Genomic DNA, 15216 nt, shown 5'->3' on the forward strand with positions numbered 1-15216 from the left:
CAAATCTTACAAAACATAATTATACGTGTGCGTGCATTTGTTGTATATATGTTATATTGGTATGTACAGGCGGTAATCGCGTTCCATATAAACTAAAGCTTATATATTTAGCAATTTGCGAATATGCAAATTTTTGTATTACACGAGAACTTATATTTATAAGATATACACACTATATTGCTTAAAAATTAAACAAAATAAACAATGCAAAGTCAAATTAAAAAGAATATATATAAGTTTAACGTGTTAAAAATTGTGTTTTGTTTTAACTAGCAGTATATGTCATTATTATGAATGAAAATATATACGTATATGATGAATAATTGTTTAATATTGGCAAAACCTATGGCCGCATTCAGCAGACTCAACAGTTGAGCAATTTTCCGATGTCATTCGATGCTGATTGGCTGGATCTGAAAGTAGAAACCAATCACGTTCGATTGCTACTTAGCGGTAGAGTCTGCTGAATGCGGCCATTATCAAACATGTGCAGTAATAATTCGATTTTTAAGGTCTATTTAGATGAAATTACACAACTGCAGAGAAACGTGTGTTCATACAGATGGACCAATCACAAATCTAAAATGAAGGACGCCATATTGTGACTCCCTGTATATTAGATGCGTCATTGGCTTATCTATATGCCCTAAGGTCATTGGTTGTGATTTCTTTATAATTAGTATTACATGACTGTACGCATTTATTCAAATAGACCTTTATGCTATCGTGGTTAGAATTGCCTGCGTCCTGTCAAGTATCTAATGAGCATCACCGGTCAAAGTTCGTGATGCGAAGTGAAAATCGTGACAGCGAAAGATGGGTTTCATCGAGGACACTTTCGTGATTCTCATAACACAGGTGGAAATTTATTTCCACTACGAAAATCGTTTTATCGATACTTCCTGAACTGATTAAGGTTATAAAAAGAGTATGATGCTCTATAAATGTTTTTCACAAAATTGTGTGAAAATGGTTTATTTCACTATTAACAATATTTAATGTAAAATTTTATGTAAAATCTGATTGTCGATAAATTTCATTATATTCTATATTATGTTTCTTGCTAGATTAAAATTTATATAGCAGTAATTCCTTATGGAGGATTAATATTTATGAATCTTTTTTGCATGTAATATATTTATGCAACTGCTACTAAATTATGAAATATATATATATATATATTTGAGAATAAATTTTATACTGTAAAATATTGCAACTTATTTAGTATAATATTAGTATATTTTATAGTAAAATATTGAATTTTCCATATAGTTGTATATGTTCCTATTTATTTTTACAAAGTATATTTAATATACAAAAAATCTTTTCTATGTGATAGATAATTTCTATTGATTTATCTTTCATATTTCAGGTAATTTTCTTTTTAGGAGGATGGGTATTCTTTGTGAAGAAACTATTCAGGGATTATGAAGTTCATCATAGACTAGTGCAACTAATTTTCTCAACAACGTTTACATTGTCATGCACTATGTTTGAATTAATTATTTTCGAAATAGCAGGAGTGCTTGATTCAAGGTAAGAAATGAAAGCATATTTTATTATTTATAGTATAATATATTGTGCTTTTTTCAGTTCTAGATATTTCCATTGGAATGCTGGCCTTTATATGCTCCTATTTATGGTGATAGTTCTGATACCATTTTATATAGCATATTTTATCATCAGCAATATTAGATTTGGTAATAATTTTTACAACTTTCTTTTTATCTCTATATTATATATCTTCATCAAATTTGATAAATTTTTCTAATTTGTTCGCAGTAAGACTGAATCTAATACGGCCATTGACAGTTATCATATACCTTTTCTATCTCTATTTATTTTGGAAAGTGGGTGATCCTTTCCCCATATTAAGCCCCAAGAAAGGATTGCTGTCTATAGAACAAGGCGTCAGTCGAATAGGAGTTATTGGCGTCACAGTAATGGCTCTTCTCTCGGGTTTTGGTGCTGTAAATTATCCATACACTTCAATGGCTTACTTTATGCGTCCGGTTTCTTATGCGGACGTGCAATCTATAGAAAAACGGTTGCTACAAACTATGGACATGATTAATGCGAAAAAGAAAAGAATTGCATTAGCCAAAAAAGGCGAAGCCGATGGACAAACTGAAACTCGATCTCGATTATGGGGGATGTTAGCTCCACTAAGTGGTACAAAGGGAAATCAAGAAAGTATATATCTTCTTTAATTTTACATATAAATTATGAATATATCACTTATCTTAACAATGATACATATTATTTACAGCTATCAAACAATTACAAATTGAAGTTACTGCTTTAGAAGAATTATCGCGACAATTATTTTTGGAAGCACATGATATACAAAATGCGAGAGAACGTTTGAAATGGGCTGCTACTTGGCAAGGAAAATATTTTAATTTTCTGGGTTATTTCTTCTCTTTATACTGCACTTGGAAAATATTTATTGTAAGTGCATTTAATTAATAACTTTAAATCATTTTATCACGAATACTTTATAATTCATATTTACAGATATTCATTTATGATATATACTAATATTACATTTACAGTCTACAATCAATATAGTATTTGATCGGGTCGGCAAAAAAGATCCTGTGACCAGAGGAATCGAAATCGCAGTGCATTGGATTGGTTTCAATATCGATGTCACATTCTGGTCGCAGCACATTTCTTTTTATCTCGTCGGTTGTATTGTTGTAACATCCATACGTGGATTATTGTTAACTCTGACAAAGGTATGTAAAATACATATAACAGTTGTGTTATGTAGCAGTTCCATGCATGTTTATTCATTCTTTTAAATTTTTATAAAATAATCTATATATATGAGTCAATCTTACATATGATAAACATTTTTAGTATTGTATTACATAAGTAAAATAATATATGTAGTAGAGTATCACGTAAATCTTGATTTTCTATTGCAACATTATCAGTCTTAGTAAAAATGCACTCGCTATTGATTTGTTTCAGTTTTTCTATGCTATATCAAGCAGCAAATCATCAAATATTATTGTACTTATACTTGCTCAAATAATGGTAAGAATAATATAGATTTTGATTACAAAGCATATACATATGATTTTTTGGGTTCACATTCGAATTTTATATTATTACTTTCTTTTCAGGGAATGTATTTTGTGTCTTCTGTACTTCTTATGCGAATGAATATGCCAGCAGAATATCGCATTATAATAACGCAAGTATTAGGAGAATTACAGTTTAATTTTTATCATAGGTGGTTTGATGTTATTTTTTTGGTATCGGCATTATCATCAATAGTGTTTTTATATTTAGCTCATAAACATGCACCAACGGAATGCATATAATAAAAGGTACTTTTTACTTGAACTTGTCGCTTATTTTCGAAGTAATGTAATCAAAACCTACATTTGATAAAGCTGAATAAGTTTTTAAGAGATAATGGCAAAAGATTTTAGATTTTGATATACGTTTCATGGTTCTCTCTAGTGTGTAGTAATGTTTCTAAATATACTAACTTTTTAAAAAATGTTTTCATTTTTTTGCCACAATTTCTGAAATAAAACTTTATATTTCTAATTAAAGCATATAAAGTTGCAAGTTGCACAAAGAAAATTGCATATATATAAACATCTGTTAGTATGCTGCTTGATTGTACATGTATTGTAAATGCTATAAGTAAATTTTAAATTTTGCAAAAGAAAATATAATTATTTTATTCTTATATAGTGAGTTGTATTTTTATTTATTCTAGGAAATATAATTATCCAAATCACAGATAACTGAAACATGTATAGTGATAGAAAATTGGCATTATATGGTATAGATTACTGAAAGTCAATTGAGTTTAATATCAATCTTAATGTAATAATTCAATAGTCCATTCTTCTCCCATATTTACAGCTGGTTTACGTATTGTTAATACATTGTTATGCGGATTATATGTAGTTTCCAAAGTTACTCTTCCCATACCTGTAAGAAATTGTATATATATTATTAATATAGATTTATTACAAAATTTTATTTTAATCATATTTAAATCTGACTTAATTACTCACTGTGAGACTCCAATTGGGCAGATTTAATTTCTTGTGGTGGATTGGCTATATCTATTCTTTCTAACCAACTTTGTGTCTCATACGAAGCTAGTTTATCTATTAGAGTCGAAGTTATTTTATTGTTGTTCAATGTTATTCTTACATATAAATACTTCCCATGGCGATATTCAAAACTGGTTTCATCATCAATATAAAGATTACCGCTAGCTTTGCCATTATTATCAGTGATTATTATCAATGTATAAGGATCATTTTTCATAGCAACTGTACTACGTCGTATCCTCATTTTTCGTGGGACAATGGAACCACTTCTTTGAAACACAGGAATCTTGTGCATCGTTACTGGTATTTTTATATATCCAGTCTTTTGATAAGGTTGCATTGTATCAATATCATACCAAGTTACTTTATCTTCACCTGGAAAGTAAACTGCTACTTCAGTGGCACCAGATTGGAATACAGGGTGTACGAGTAGAGAATCGCCAAGTAGCAACTGATCATCGATAGTAAATGCTTCCGATTCCAATGGATAATGTGCCCATAAAGGACGTATAACAGGTAAACCATTTACTTCGTGTTCTCTAAAGAGCGTATACCAATATGGCAGATAGGAATATCGCAATCTGAGTGCTTCGCGAACTATTTGAGTAGTTTCCTCATTGAATGTCCATGGTTCGCGTCTCTTTGTCTCGATGTGAGAATGTTGACGAAAGAAAGGTAACCATACTGCGGCTTGATACCATCTAATGAATAGTTCGGAATCTGGATTATGGAAAAAACCTCCCACGTCGGCACCACAGAATGACATTCCAGATATAGCAACTGAGAGACACATGGGATAACTTATGCGTAGATTATTCCAGTCAGCCGTGTTATCACCAGTCCACATTGTTGCATAACGTTGCGATCCAGCGAAGAAAGATCTCGTTAAAACGAAAGGTCTTAAGGAACCACCCGACCGACGGAATAAAGCTTCGTATGTCGCACGAATATACATGTGTCCATTAATATTGTGAACGTCTCTATGTTCCCAGCCTCCATGATGGACAAGATCCTTCAGCGCAGTTATTTCGGGTCCATTAAATACACTTGGTTCATTCATATCATTCCAAATATATACGTCATTAGTGGTACCATGGAATTTATCTAAATTGTATAAGCCCATATAATATTCGATAACTTTTGGATCGAAAAAGTCCAAATATGACGAGGATCCCGGCCAACACCAACCCTCGTAATCTTTTCCATCTCTGTTTTTAATGTAATAGCCCAAATTGGTTGCATCATTATGTAAGAAATAATTATTATCGCGTTTAATATGAGGATCGATGATAACCACCAATTTTCTGCCTTTGGCGGTAAGATTGTGTACCATTTCAAGAGGATTTGGGAATTTACGTGGATCCCACGTAAAATATTTTTTGTTATCGGTATATTCAATATCAAGCCATATAGTTTCTAGAGGCAAATCATACGTATCGAAACTTTCAGCGATTGTTGCAACATCATCCTGATCATTGTAATTCCAACGGCTTTGATGATATCCAAGAGCAAACATCTAAAACATATTTTAAAGGAAACTGTAAGTTTTGATTGATAAATATTTCTCTTACAACATAGATTAAAAAGATTTTTATTTTTACAATATTTATTTAATATACCTGTGGTAAGGGAGCTGTGCCAGTTAGAACAGTGTACTGTTTGAAAACATCAAGTGGTTTTGGACCCAACATAAAGAATATATCAATCACTCCAGATTCTGACATGAAATGAGCATCCACCTGGAATTTCTTAGTAGATCTAGATACAAAATTAACAATGCTTTCTACGACGTTGTTGTCTGCACTCGATAAAATATCGATCCAAGTTTCTGCTGTATTGTGCCAGAAAACACCCGAGGATCTTTCTTTTCTGAAATATATGAAATAAATTTTGTAGAAATATATTTTCATGAATCTGTTAGAAGTTATTAATTTATTTAATAGATTCTTACCCATGAGCATAAAGAACTGGAATGGCACCGTACAAGGCCATACGTTCGTTTATTTCATATTCAAACACATCTAAATTGTACAGTCTATATGGATCAGTAGATTTAGTCGATTGTAATGCTAGTGAATCAGCATGTTCCGGCACACCGTAAGCATGCTCCGATCCAGGAAAGCTGAAATCCATGGCAACAGCTTCAGGACCAAATGGTTTTGAATCCTGATGCTCCTTAAAGTTTTCTTCCCAAGCACCAGGATCACTGTCAGCACCATCACCAGGATACGTAGTATTATTTATTTCTGCACCTTCAGCATTTTCACCTTGTTCTGATCTATAGCACAATAACAAAAAAAAGTATATTATATAATTTATCATTATATTATTCTATATAAAAACTTTTAGTGTAACAATTGTTCTCTAACGATAAATATAAATACCTTACTGGTTTAGTACGTAAATGCTCGAATCTCATAAGACCACGAGCATTTGCTGATATTGTTAAAACATCTTGGGAGTATAGATCTATTTTAAATGGATTAACATATAAAATAGCTTTGTTTTCGCCTTTTACTACAGTTATACTTTCAGTCGTTTTTTCCACAGAATCCAATTTTGTTATTTGTGGCTGATCATGAAGAGCATATTCATTTTCATATCTGGGATGCAGTGGGTTCTTTTCATTGATATGCAACCTAAATGTACTCTCTTTCAAAGAGGTAAGTTGTACCACGTAAGAAACACCTGTATCTTTATTAAATAGATCTACGGTGATCATTGATTCATTCTGTATAAGTGTATTAGGTAATAGCTGATATGATGATTTTCCAGCCTCTACTTTCCTGCACCGCCTATAAGAAATAAAACAAAATTTATATTTGCCTCTCAAATAATAATACTTGCAAAAAGGGCTAATTCTTACCGACAGAAGCTGCTTTGATCGCATCTTTTGAAGTTATTTCTATCAACTGCATCGACAAGGAATGGAGAACATAGTAATATGAAAAATAGAGCTAACCTGGAAAGAATTTGAGAAACACAAAATAAATTAAATACTTGCTGAGATATAATACATGTATATTTTACTTAAATCGTAGATATTACGATACAAATAAATTATGTTTATCAACGAGCATTACATTGTATTATTTTATATTATACTGGATAACAATTTGAGTTGAATCACTGCCGGAAACGCGGCAACAGATTACACAGCAATAATGACGTGAAACTGTGAAATTCTATTACATATGAGACATATAGATATCATATCGTATTCGTTTAGCGACAGATTAGATTAGATCCGGCCGGCGTGGCGCGATAATTCATTCAAAAAAAATATTTATATCAAAAGTAAGATATTGCAGGAAAAAACACGTAGATAATATCAATCAACGATCGAAGGTCATCGAAGAAAATCAGACTTGAAAGAAACCGGCGAAGTTCCTGTGCTAATTGAAAACAGTCAGGAACAGATGATTTCTATATGCCGGCGATAAATTCTTCATCATATGATTAAAAAGCTGAAAATAAGCAAACTCACCGCACATATGAAGCCATATTTGTGAAGAATTAATTACTTATATCACTTTCGTCATCAACGAGGCACTCTGTTAAAGACGGCCAGTCACGGCTAAATTTTCGTCACGATCAAGTGTGGACTCTCGGTGGACCCGGAGATAAGTGAAGAATGGCGTTACCAACCGTTTTGACTCAAGACCAAAACAAACCTGAACATCAAAAGTCACATCATTTTATTATTGACAATAGAAAGACAATAGAAAAATTCTACTTCTTACGCTAAAAATTGCAGAAGGTAATAAAATAATATACTGGATATATATATATATATATATATATATATATATATATATATATATATATATTATACTCTTCTCTCTATATTATATATAGCTTTCGCGTTAACTTAAGTGATATCGTGCATGAATTTACATAGATATGACGCGATGTGATCTTTGTCAAATAGATTTTGCAACGTGTATCACGAAAAATCTATGCGAATGAAAAAAAAAAAAAAGAAATTAACAATTTACGCACGAATCATCAACACGATGAGAATAGCGTGACGTTTAATGTAATAATCGAAATAATATTCTCGTTTCAAATAGAATATCTCAATTAATAATATAAATATCACACATACACGCAACGCTAATTAATAAAGTATTTTATTCACGGATGGATAATTTAAGCGATTCATAAAGGGCGCCATATATTACGTCGGAAGAAATTTCAGGGTTGCGTTCGGAAATCCGTCCGTCAAAGTGCAGACTTTGACCGACCAATCGGAGACCGAGGATCTCTTTGTCCTGATTGGTCAATCGAGCGCTTCACCCTAGGTGAATAGATTTCTGAACGCACAATCTAGAATGCTGCTACCTTCCGTGTACATTCGAGTTGTTCGTGATCAACGTTTGCGCACTCATCCGCGTCGGTCCGCGAAAGTACAAGCAGGAATATTAATTAGCGTCTTCACGTCGCGTCGTTAATTATCGTAGATTCGATCGCGTCGCGTGTATCTCGCTCGTGCGATATCGTAATCGCGATCGCACCCCCGAGATCGGTCTCGTTGACCATGAATCTTGTTGGTCGTAACGTTCGTTTCTCTCGGAGGAACTTCTCGAAAGATTGCGTGACGTCATAGATCCGGCACGAACCGCCAAAAGTTCGCGCACGCGGGTTTCCGAAGGCGGATCGCGAGAATTACCGGGTGCTCTACGCGAAAATTTTCGTTTTTCGGGATATTTCAAGCGGGCGTTGTCGCGAACGAAAGAAGTAACGCGAGTGCAAGTGTTATTTCGAAGCTTCTGTGAGGAGGAGGCCCGGGGTGGCATCGGGCAACGGCGGAGCCACTATATGGTGAGTCATTTATTTATCATTTATTTTATTATTAATTAAATATGCTCAATGTAACAGATTCGTGTTTTGCGCACAAAAATGCACAATATTGCCAAGTTTCGGCAAAATCGGAGAGGACAAAGCTCTCCTTCGGTATTTATTGACGCAAAAAAATGTTCTTATATTTGATTGGTTCGCGTCGCATACCCCAAGCATGCCCCAACATGCTTCTCACTTCAATGCGCTTCAAAAATGGCATGCTTGGGGCATGCGACGCGAACAAACCTTTAATAAATTTTAAAAAGAGGGCGCACGCGTGTAAATATATTCCCGTTTCCTCAATATGTTTATTATAGCTTGTATAATGTATACATAATGTAATTTATATATAATTTGTGCTTAACAGGTTTCTGAGGACATCACTATGCTGATTCCACATCAGAATTCCAGGATGAAGGGAGACATCTTTCGGTAAGTTTATATTTTACAATAAATTTTAAATAAAAAAAGATCACATATCTTATCATCATCGAAAATTTTATTGCATTAATACGATAAAAAAGTTACGAAATATATATATTTAACAATTTGCTTTTATTAAAATAAATAACTGATTTTATTTTTAAAAATCTTTGGTATTGTTTTCGGCAATTCTTTTTTGACTTTCTTTAAAAAGAATAGATTACAGTGATTACACAATTATTTAATAAATAAACATTAATTAACATAAATAAAAGCTACTCATATTTACTGTAAGAGATTATTGATTCCATTATAGCAACCCAAGTAGCAAAAAAATATATAATAAATATTTAAAACTCATTTTCAGAGATATTTTAAAAATATTAAAATAATTAGTTAAGTCCCTTTTTATTCATTAAAAAAATGTTTATTTTTACGTTAATGTAATATAAATATTAATTTAACGTTTATTTTATTAATGAAATATTAAATATTTAATAAACGTTAAATAAATATTTATATTACATTAACGTTAAAATAAACGTTTTTTTTTAATGAATAAAAAAGGACTTAATTAATTATTTTAACATTTTAAAAATATTTTTGAAAATGAGTTTTAAACATTTTTTATACATTTTTTTGTTACTTGGGAAAGATAATATAATTTTTTATTATTTAATAAATATCTTAATTATATAAATTAAATAAAAAAAGATATTTTCAAAGACATCTTTATTATATATATAATATATACTTACATATTTTAAAGATTTTTATGTTTAATTATATTTGCAATAACAAAAATGATATTAAAATGCAAAAATGTATATAAAACAAATGTTTAAAAATATTTGTTCAAAATGTATCAGTAATGTAGTTAGTATAAATCAATAATATAATATATTGTATAAATGATAAAATAAATATAAGGTAAGTGATTGTGATGATATAATGAATAATAAATTAGGCCGTGTTTACTTAACATCGCACATTCAATTTATTAGAATTAGAAGAGTAATGCATTCAGTCGGCAGGGAAAATACAGTCCTATGGTAATTATATATTATAGATTATAGAAGTTTGGCACTCAGATCAGTTCACTTTTGGTGGATGTAAAAAAGCCTAACGGTTCGTCTCTAGCATATTCATGAATCAACGAACGGGTGTTTCTTTCTGTCTCTCTCGATAAAACATTTTTAATTAAAATCTATTAATGCATATGCTATATGAATCCATGGAACGGTACATTCTACGTAGTAGTGTACGCATTATAATATATATATATGTATATACATATCGTTATGATCGCTATAATCAACATTCACGTTAGACTGTTTTATTAGATACGCTTTCAAGATTTTTGGGGGAAATTATTATCAATCCACTTTCGGCCAGACGTTTGCTTGAGTTCCCGCGAAAAAATATGAACTTTTTCTTTGTTAATACATTGTAGTTTTACAGTTAATTTGAGTCGATAAAAAATTTGTCTTTTCTCTTTTAAAAGAGACGAGACTTTGAATTAATAATAGCGGTAAAATAAGGAAGTACGATATATTTAAATCTGACAATAAGTGATACGACGAATCTTTTAATAAAGAGGTTGCTGCTTTTTTTTAAGTACTCATTATTATCATTAACAGATGATCGTATATGTGGCTATATAATTTAAATATATATAAGCGATAATTAATATAAGAGAATAACTCCATTAATGTATACAAATTATAAATTTTACTGCTTATTCGTATTAATTTATATATTAGAAGTTTGATCAACATTGATAACATTAATATTATGTATATCTTTGGCACATAATTTTATTTTATAACAATGTCTAACGCGTTTAATGTCAATTCTCTCTCTGATTTCTTTGTATATAATTATTTTTATAAATTAAATGAGAGAATTTAGTGCAGTTCTGTTGTATTCATTCAACATTGGCCGGAAGCGGATCTTTTAAGGTTACCGTGAGTTTGCGCAAGAATAACGTAACGTAAAATTTTTCTTAAAAATCAACGAACTCGTCAACGTCAACACTCACACCTTCGTTAACAAATTTCTCTCATTGTCAGATATTGAAACCGCGCACGCACAACCCCGTTCATCGCTTATGAATTACGAACTCGCCGTGCGTCAATGTATTTCATAGTAGGAAAGATCTATTCTCGTATTCGTATAAAAAACAGCTTATAGATTTCGATTGTTACTGATAATTTGCATTTAAGATTAAATAATTGTATTATTTGGCATCGCCTAATAATCTATCGCTCGCTACAGAGATGAAATGGATAAGAATTGTGAACATTTCTTAGGCGATTCTATATGTAATTTAAAGATAAATAATCGTCGTAATGAGATTTGTCGTGAAAAAAATATTGAAATAGATGATTCGCAGAAATAACGCTACCGATTAATAATCACTTGAGCTATTATTAATTACAATAATCATTCGATTACAATTTTTTATAATCTGTTGTACGGCATGTTGCTAACGAAATAATTCAATATATTTTACTGTATAAAGCTAAATCACGCGATATTGCATTGTCATAAAAAGATTGTTCCGGCGACTCGACTTTTTTACGTTTCGGACAAATGTTTATTGGCATTTTTACTTGCACGATACGAGTAACATCGAAATAGTCGGAATAACGATAGAAAAAATGACCGTATGCGAGATATTGGAGGAAAATAAAAGTTTAACTTGGACAATATGCGACGGTATAAAAAGGGGGGGGGGGATATGTCCACACAAACTCGAGTACAGTTAATATAAATGCATTCATTTGCGTCAAGTGACATTTGCTTTAATGTCAAATGACAAGTAACAGGAACATACAGACGCTCGATTACATTGTACGCATTTGATCGTTTTACGATAGTGTCATAAGTTTTTGCATTATCCTGATTATATTCATTTCTATTTTCTTTGTTTGTAATTTAAGACGAAAGTTCCGCTTCTTTTTAAGCTTTAATGCTTCGAATTTATTTGAAATTTACGACAGCAAAAATGAATAAATGCTATTCTTATTTATCTAAATTTACAAAAAGTGTAAAAATGGAAGGAGGTGAAGGAACTTAAAAGCGATTATATGAATTGTTCTGAAAGTCTGCACTCTAAAACGAGGCAGTAAACCGACGGATCATTTGCTTAGACCAGAATTGAATTTATTGCAAATATTTTTAATGAATAATCGATCTGCCTTTTTAATGATTGAATTTATTTCGATCCGTCGAAAGGGGAAGGGACATAGAATAGATATACGAAAAATCGACGTATTGTGATTAGTGGAAAAAATGTCAGCAGAGTCAGACATCTTTCAGGCACATTGAGCTCGTGATAGCGGCGATAGTCATGACATTCAAGGAGATCTAGTTTCCTGTTTATACCGTTTTAGGCTAATAATACACGAGACACTATTTCGGATCGCGGATTTATCGATCATTTTCGATCGTTTTCAATCCGTAAATCTCCTAGTTAGGGAGTTCCTTTTTTCCATTATAATCGGATGCACCAAACACATGTTGACGGTCATTAAACATACTCGCCACAGCATCGAACGTCATCTCACTATAACTCGATACATATATGTCTGGCGCGATGATCTCGAATCTCGACGAACGATTTCCATAAATTCCGTCGCAGATTTCACTTTCCTTAGGCACATTAAGAGTCCGTGATATCCACGATAGTCTCTCGATTCTCGCATGAAACACGCCAGGAGACGCTACGGTTTTCTTCGCGTAAACCGCAACGTGTTTCTCTCCTGCTAGACCCAGTACTGATCCCTCCTCAGCAACGGGTTCTTCTTGGTCCTTTGAGTTGTGGCCGACTGGCAAGGTAGATCGGAAGTATCGAAGCTACTCCACTCGTCGCCGTCCGCCACCCCATAGGGATACCTGGCGGATACGTCGACCTCTGAGCCGCTTTCCAGAGGACTCAAGGGTATCACTTTACACTGGGGTAACGTTGAGGGCAACACCGGCAAAGGCGTGCTAGCCGTTACGCTATTGTGATCGTTACCGAAAGGCTTCAAATGCGGGGTGGCAGGCATCAGATGATCCGGCGGTCTGGGAAGCGGCATCACACCGACAGTGGGAGTGGTTTCCGGTTTCTCCTCCTCGGCGTGCTTATATCTGTTGTGCCGGCATCTGATCGTGATAATTACAACCACGCCGAGAAGAAAAACGCCAAGCAGCATGCCGAGGATCAGTAGATAATCGTTGCTCATGTTCGGTGCGATTGCCATCTCGCCCTCGTGACCGACCGGATCCATCGGACTGCCTAGGGTGATGTTGTCGTCGTCTATGTCGAGCTTGATGCGGAATTCAAAGTCACCTACGGCTGGCTGAAAGATCGACGCCGCAAGAATGAAACTGAAACTATCCGCGACGCCGTCTATCGACGGTATTTTTCTGCACACCAGATATATCACTCCGGAAATTATCTCTTGATGCGAGAAACGCGTCACTTCTCGTTCGCGCGTTCCTCTCTTCTCGCCGGACGACGACGAACTTCTGATAATTCTCTTGATCTTGGCAAACTTCGGTTTCCTCACAATGGTGTAAAACGGATTATCCATCGCTAACTTTGCTAAGGGAGTCGCGTCTAAATGTTGCAGAGTTATTCGATTCTTTTCGCCCGCCAACGCCGTTAATGGATTCATGATAATGAGAGGCGTAACTTTGATCTCAATGTGTATGTGTTCCTGCACGAAACCGCTTAGTCGCGCCGACAATTCTAAATTGTCGTTTGGCACCGTCATATCCGTCTGCATAAACATCACGCTCTTCGACAGTAGATCGGTCTGCTTGAACGTTGCCGCGGCGCCGTCCCGCACGTAGAGCACTCCGTATTTCGGATGTGTCGTAATCTCGTAGATCACCAGGTCCTGACGCGCATTCGTATCGAGTTTTATATCGTTCTCGGAGATGGGCGCTACCTTCGAGCCTTGCTGCAAACTCACCGGACCGGGCACCGTCACATTCAGTCGTATAGGTAAAACGTGAACGTTGAAGACGGTATACATCGGAGCGTAAGCACCATCCGAGACCCTGAAGTAGAAAGAAGCAGCCTGCAGCGTTCCATTATGCTCGTATACCACTCGATTAGAGTCCACGTCATTCTGACTAAACTTGTTCACTTGACGTACTTCCGACGTGTTCTGGTCGAAAGGCAACAGCAGTAATCTGCCGAACGTCGGTCCCGAAATCACGTCATACATGATATCCTGCGGTGGAGTATCGGGATCGACGGTCAAAAGATTATCTTGAGTAATAGTTTGATTTTGATTCTGCACGACCGTGATGAACGGGGTGTTGGTGACGAGTTTGAAAGGTTGATCGTTAATCGGCTCGACGATGACGGGAATACTGATGTTGCAAAGTAGCACGTGACCAGGTGTTAAGTATAGCGAGAATTGAATGCGATCTTCCAAGGTATCCGAATGGTCGTGGTAATAAGCGATTTTTCCGCCCTCGATCTGCGGTTGCATAAAAGTAGTCACATTTAAATCCGGTAAAAGCATCACGTGCCCGTGACTGGGTTGGCGAACTAATTTTGATAATACTGCAGGATTTTCGATCCCGGCGTTGATCTGTAGAAACGACACGATGCCGCTAATATTCATAACGATTTCGGCGGAGCTACCCTCTACGACTCTGACATTTTTCACAGAAATATATCGGTCCAGGCCGCCGCTCGAAACTGATATATCTATTTGGAAAATCTGCAATATATAAAGTACATTATTAAAAATAAATAATTGCACAAAATTGAGATAAAAATTGCAATCTTTAATTATAAATTATTAAAAATGTGAATTTTTTAACTTACTGAAAGCATATAAATAATGTTTTTTGC

General features: G+C 34.0%; 3 protein-coding genes across 14 annotated transcripts in view; 1 reads left to right on the forward strand and 2 right to left on the reverse strand.

Moving 5' to 3' along the window:
• The first annotated feature begins 558 nt into the window (after nt 1–558).
• Nucleotides 559–3357, forward strand: Gphr (golgi pH regulator). Of its 2 annotated transcripts, XM_083050847.1 has the most exons (9): nt 559–651; nt 735–858; nt 1373–1536; nt 1594–1700; nt 1783–2193; nt 2270–2451; nt 2556–2741; nt 2980–3045; nt 3135–3357. In XM_083050847.1, the coding sequence occupies exons 2-9, from the start codon at nt 817–819 to the stop codon at nt 3333–3335; spliced, it is 1359 nt and encodes a 452-aa protein (XP_082906973.1). In that variant the 5' UTR covers nt 559–651; nt 735–816; the 3' UTR covers nt 3336–3357. The 2 variants fall into 2 exon arrangements, with proteins under 2 accessions (XP_082906973.1, XP_082906974.1); XM_083050848.1 differs by lacking the exon at nt 559–651 and having other exon boundaries at nt 694–916.
• On the reverse strand, nt 2556–7727 carry Gcs2alpha (glucosidase 2 subunit alpha). 2 transcript variants are annotated; one of them, XM_083050839.1, is made up of 7 exons: nt 7576–7727; nt 6955–7050; nt 6473–6883; nt 6040–6366; nt 5708–5957; nt 4047–5604; nt 2556–3960 (listed from the first exon to the last, which is right to left on the reverse strand). In XM_083050839.1, the coding sequence occupies exons 1-7, from the start codon at nt 7590–7592 to the stop codon at nt 3848–3850; spliced, it is 2772 nt and encodes a 923-aa protein (XP_082906965.1). In that variant the 5' UTR covers nt 7593–7727; the 3' UTR covers nt 2556–3847. The 2 variants fall into 2 exon arrangements, with proteins under 2 accessions (XP_082906965.1, XP_082906966.1); XM_083050840.1 differs by lacking the exon at nt 7576–7727 and adding an exon at nt 7172–7296.
• A 2496-nt stretch (nt 7728–10223) lies between these two features.
• Kon (chondroitin sulfate proteoglycan 4-like protein) overlaps nt 10224–15216 on the reverse strand; it is a 53998-nt gene continuing 49005 nt past the window's right edge. For all 10 annotated transcript variants that reach the window (XM_083050012.1, XM_083050017.1, XM_083050016.1 and 7 more), the window contains one exon: nt 10224–15082. In XM_083050012.1, coding sequence (XP_082906138.1) covers nt 13124–15082 — 1959 coding nt within the window. In that variant the 3' untranslated portion in view covers nt 10224–13123. The remainder of the gene's footprint in view (nt 15083–15216) is intronic.

This window comes from Prenolepis imparis, unplaced genomic scaffold (genome assembly GCF_030444845.1).
Source record: "Prenolepis imparis isolate NDT839.2.m4 unplaced genomic scaffold, iyPreImpa1.0 SCAF_11, whole genome shotgun sequence".
In the NCBI taxonomy this organism is placed as follows: Eukaryota; Metazoa; Arthropoda; class Insecta; order Hymenoptera; family Formicidae; genus Prenolepis; species Prenolepis imparis.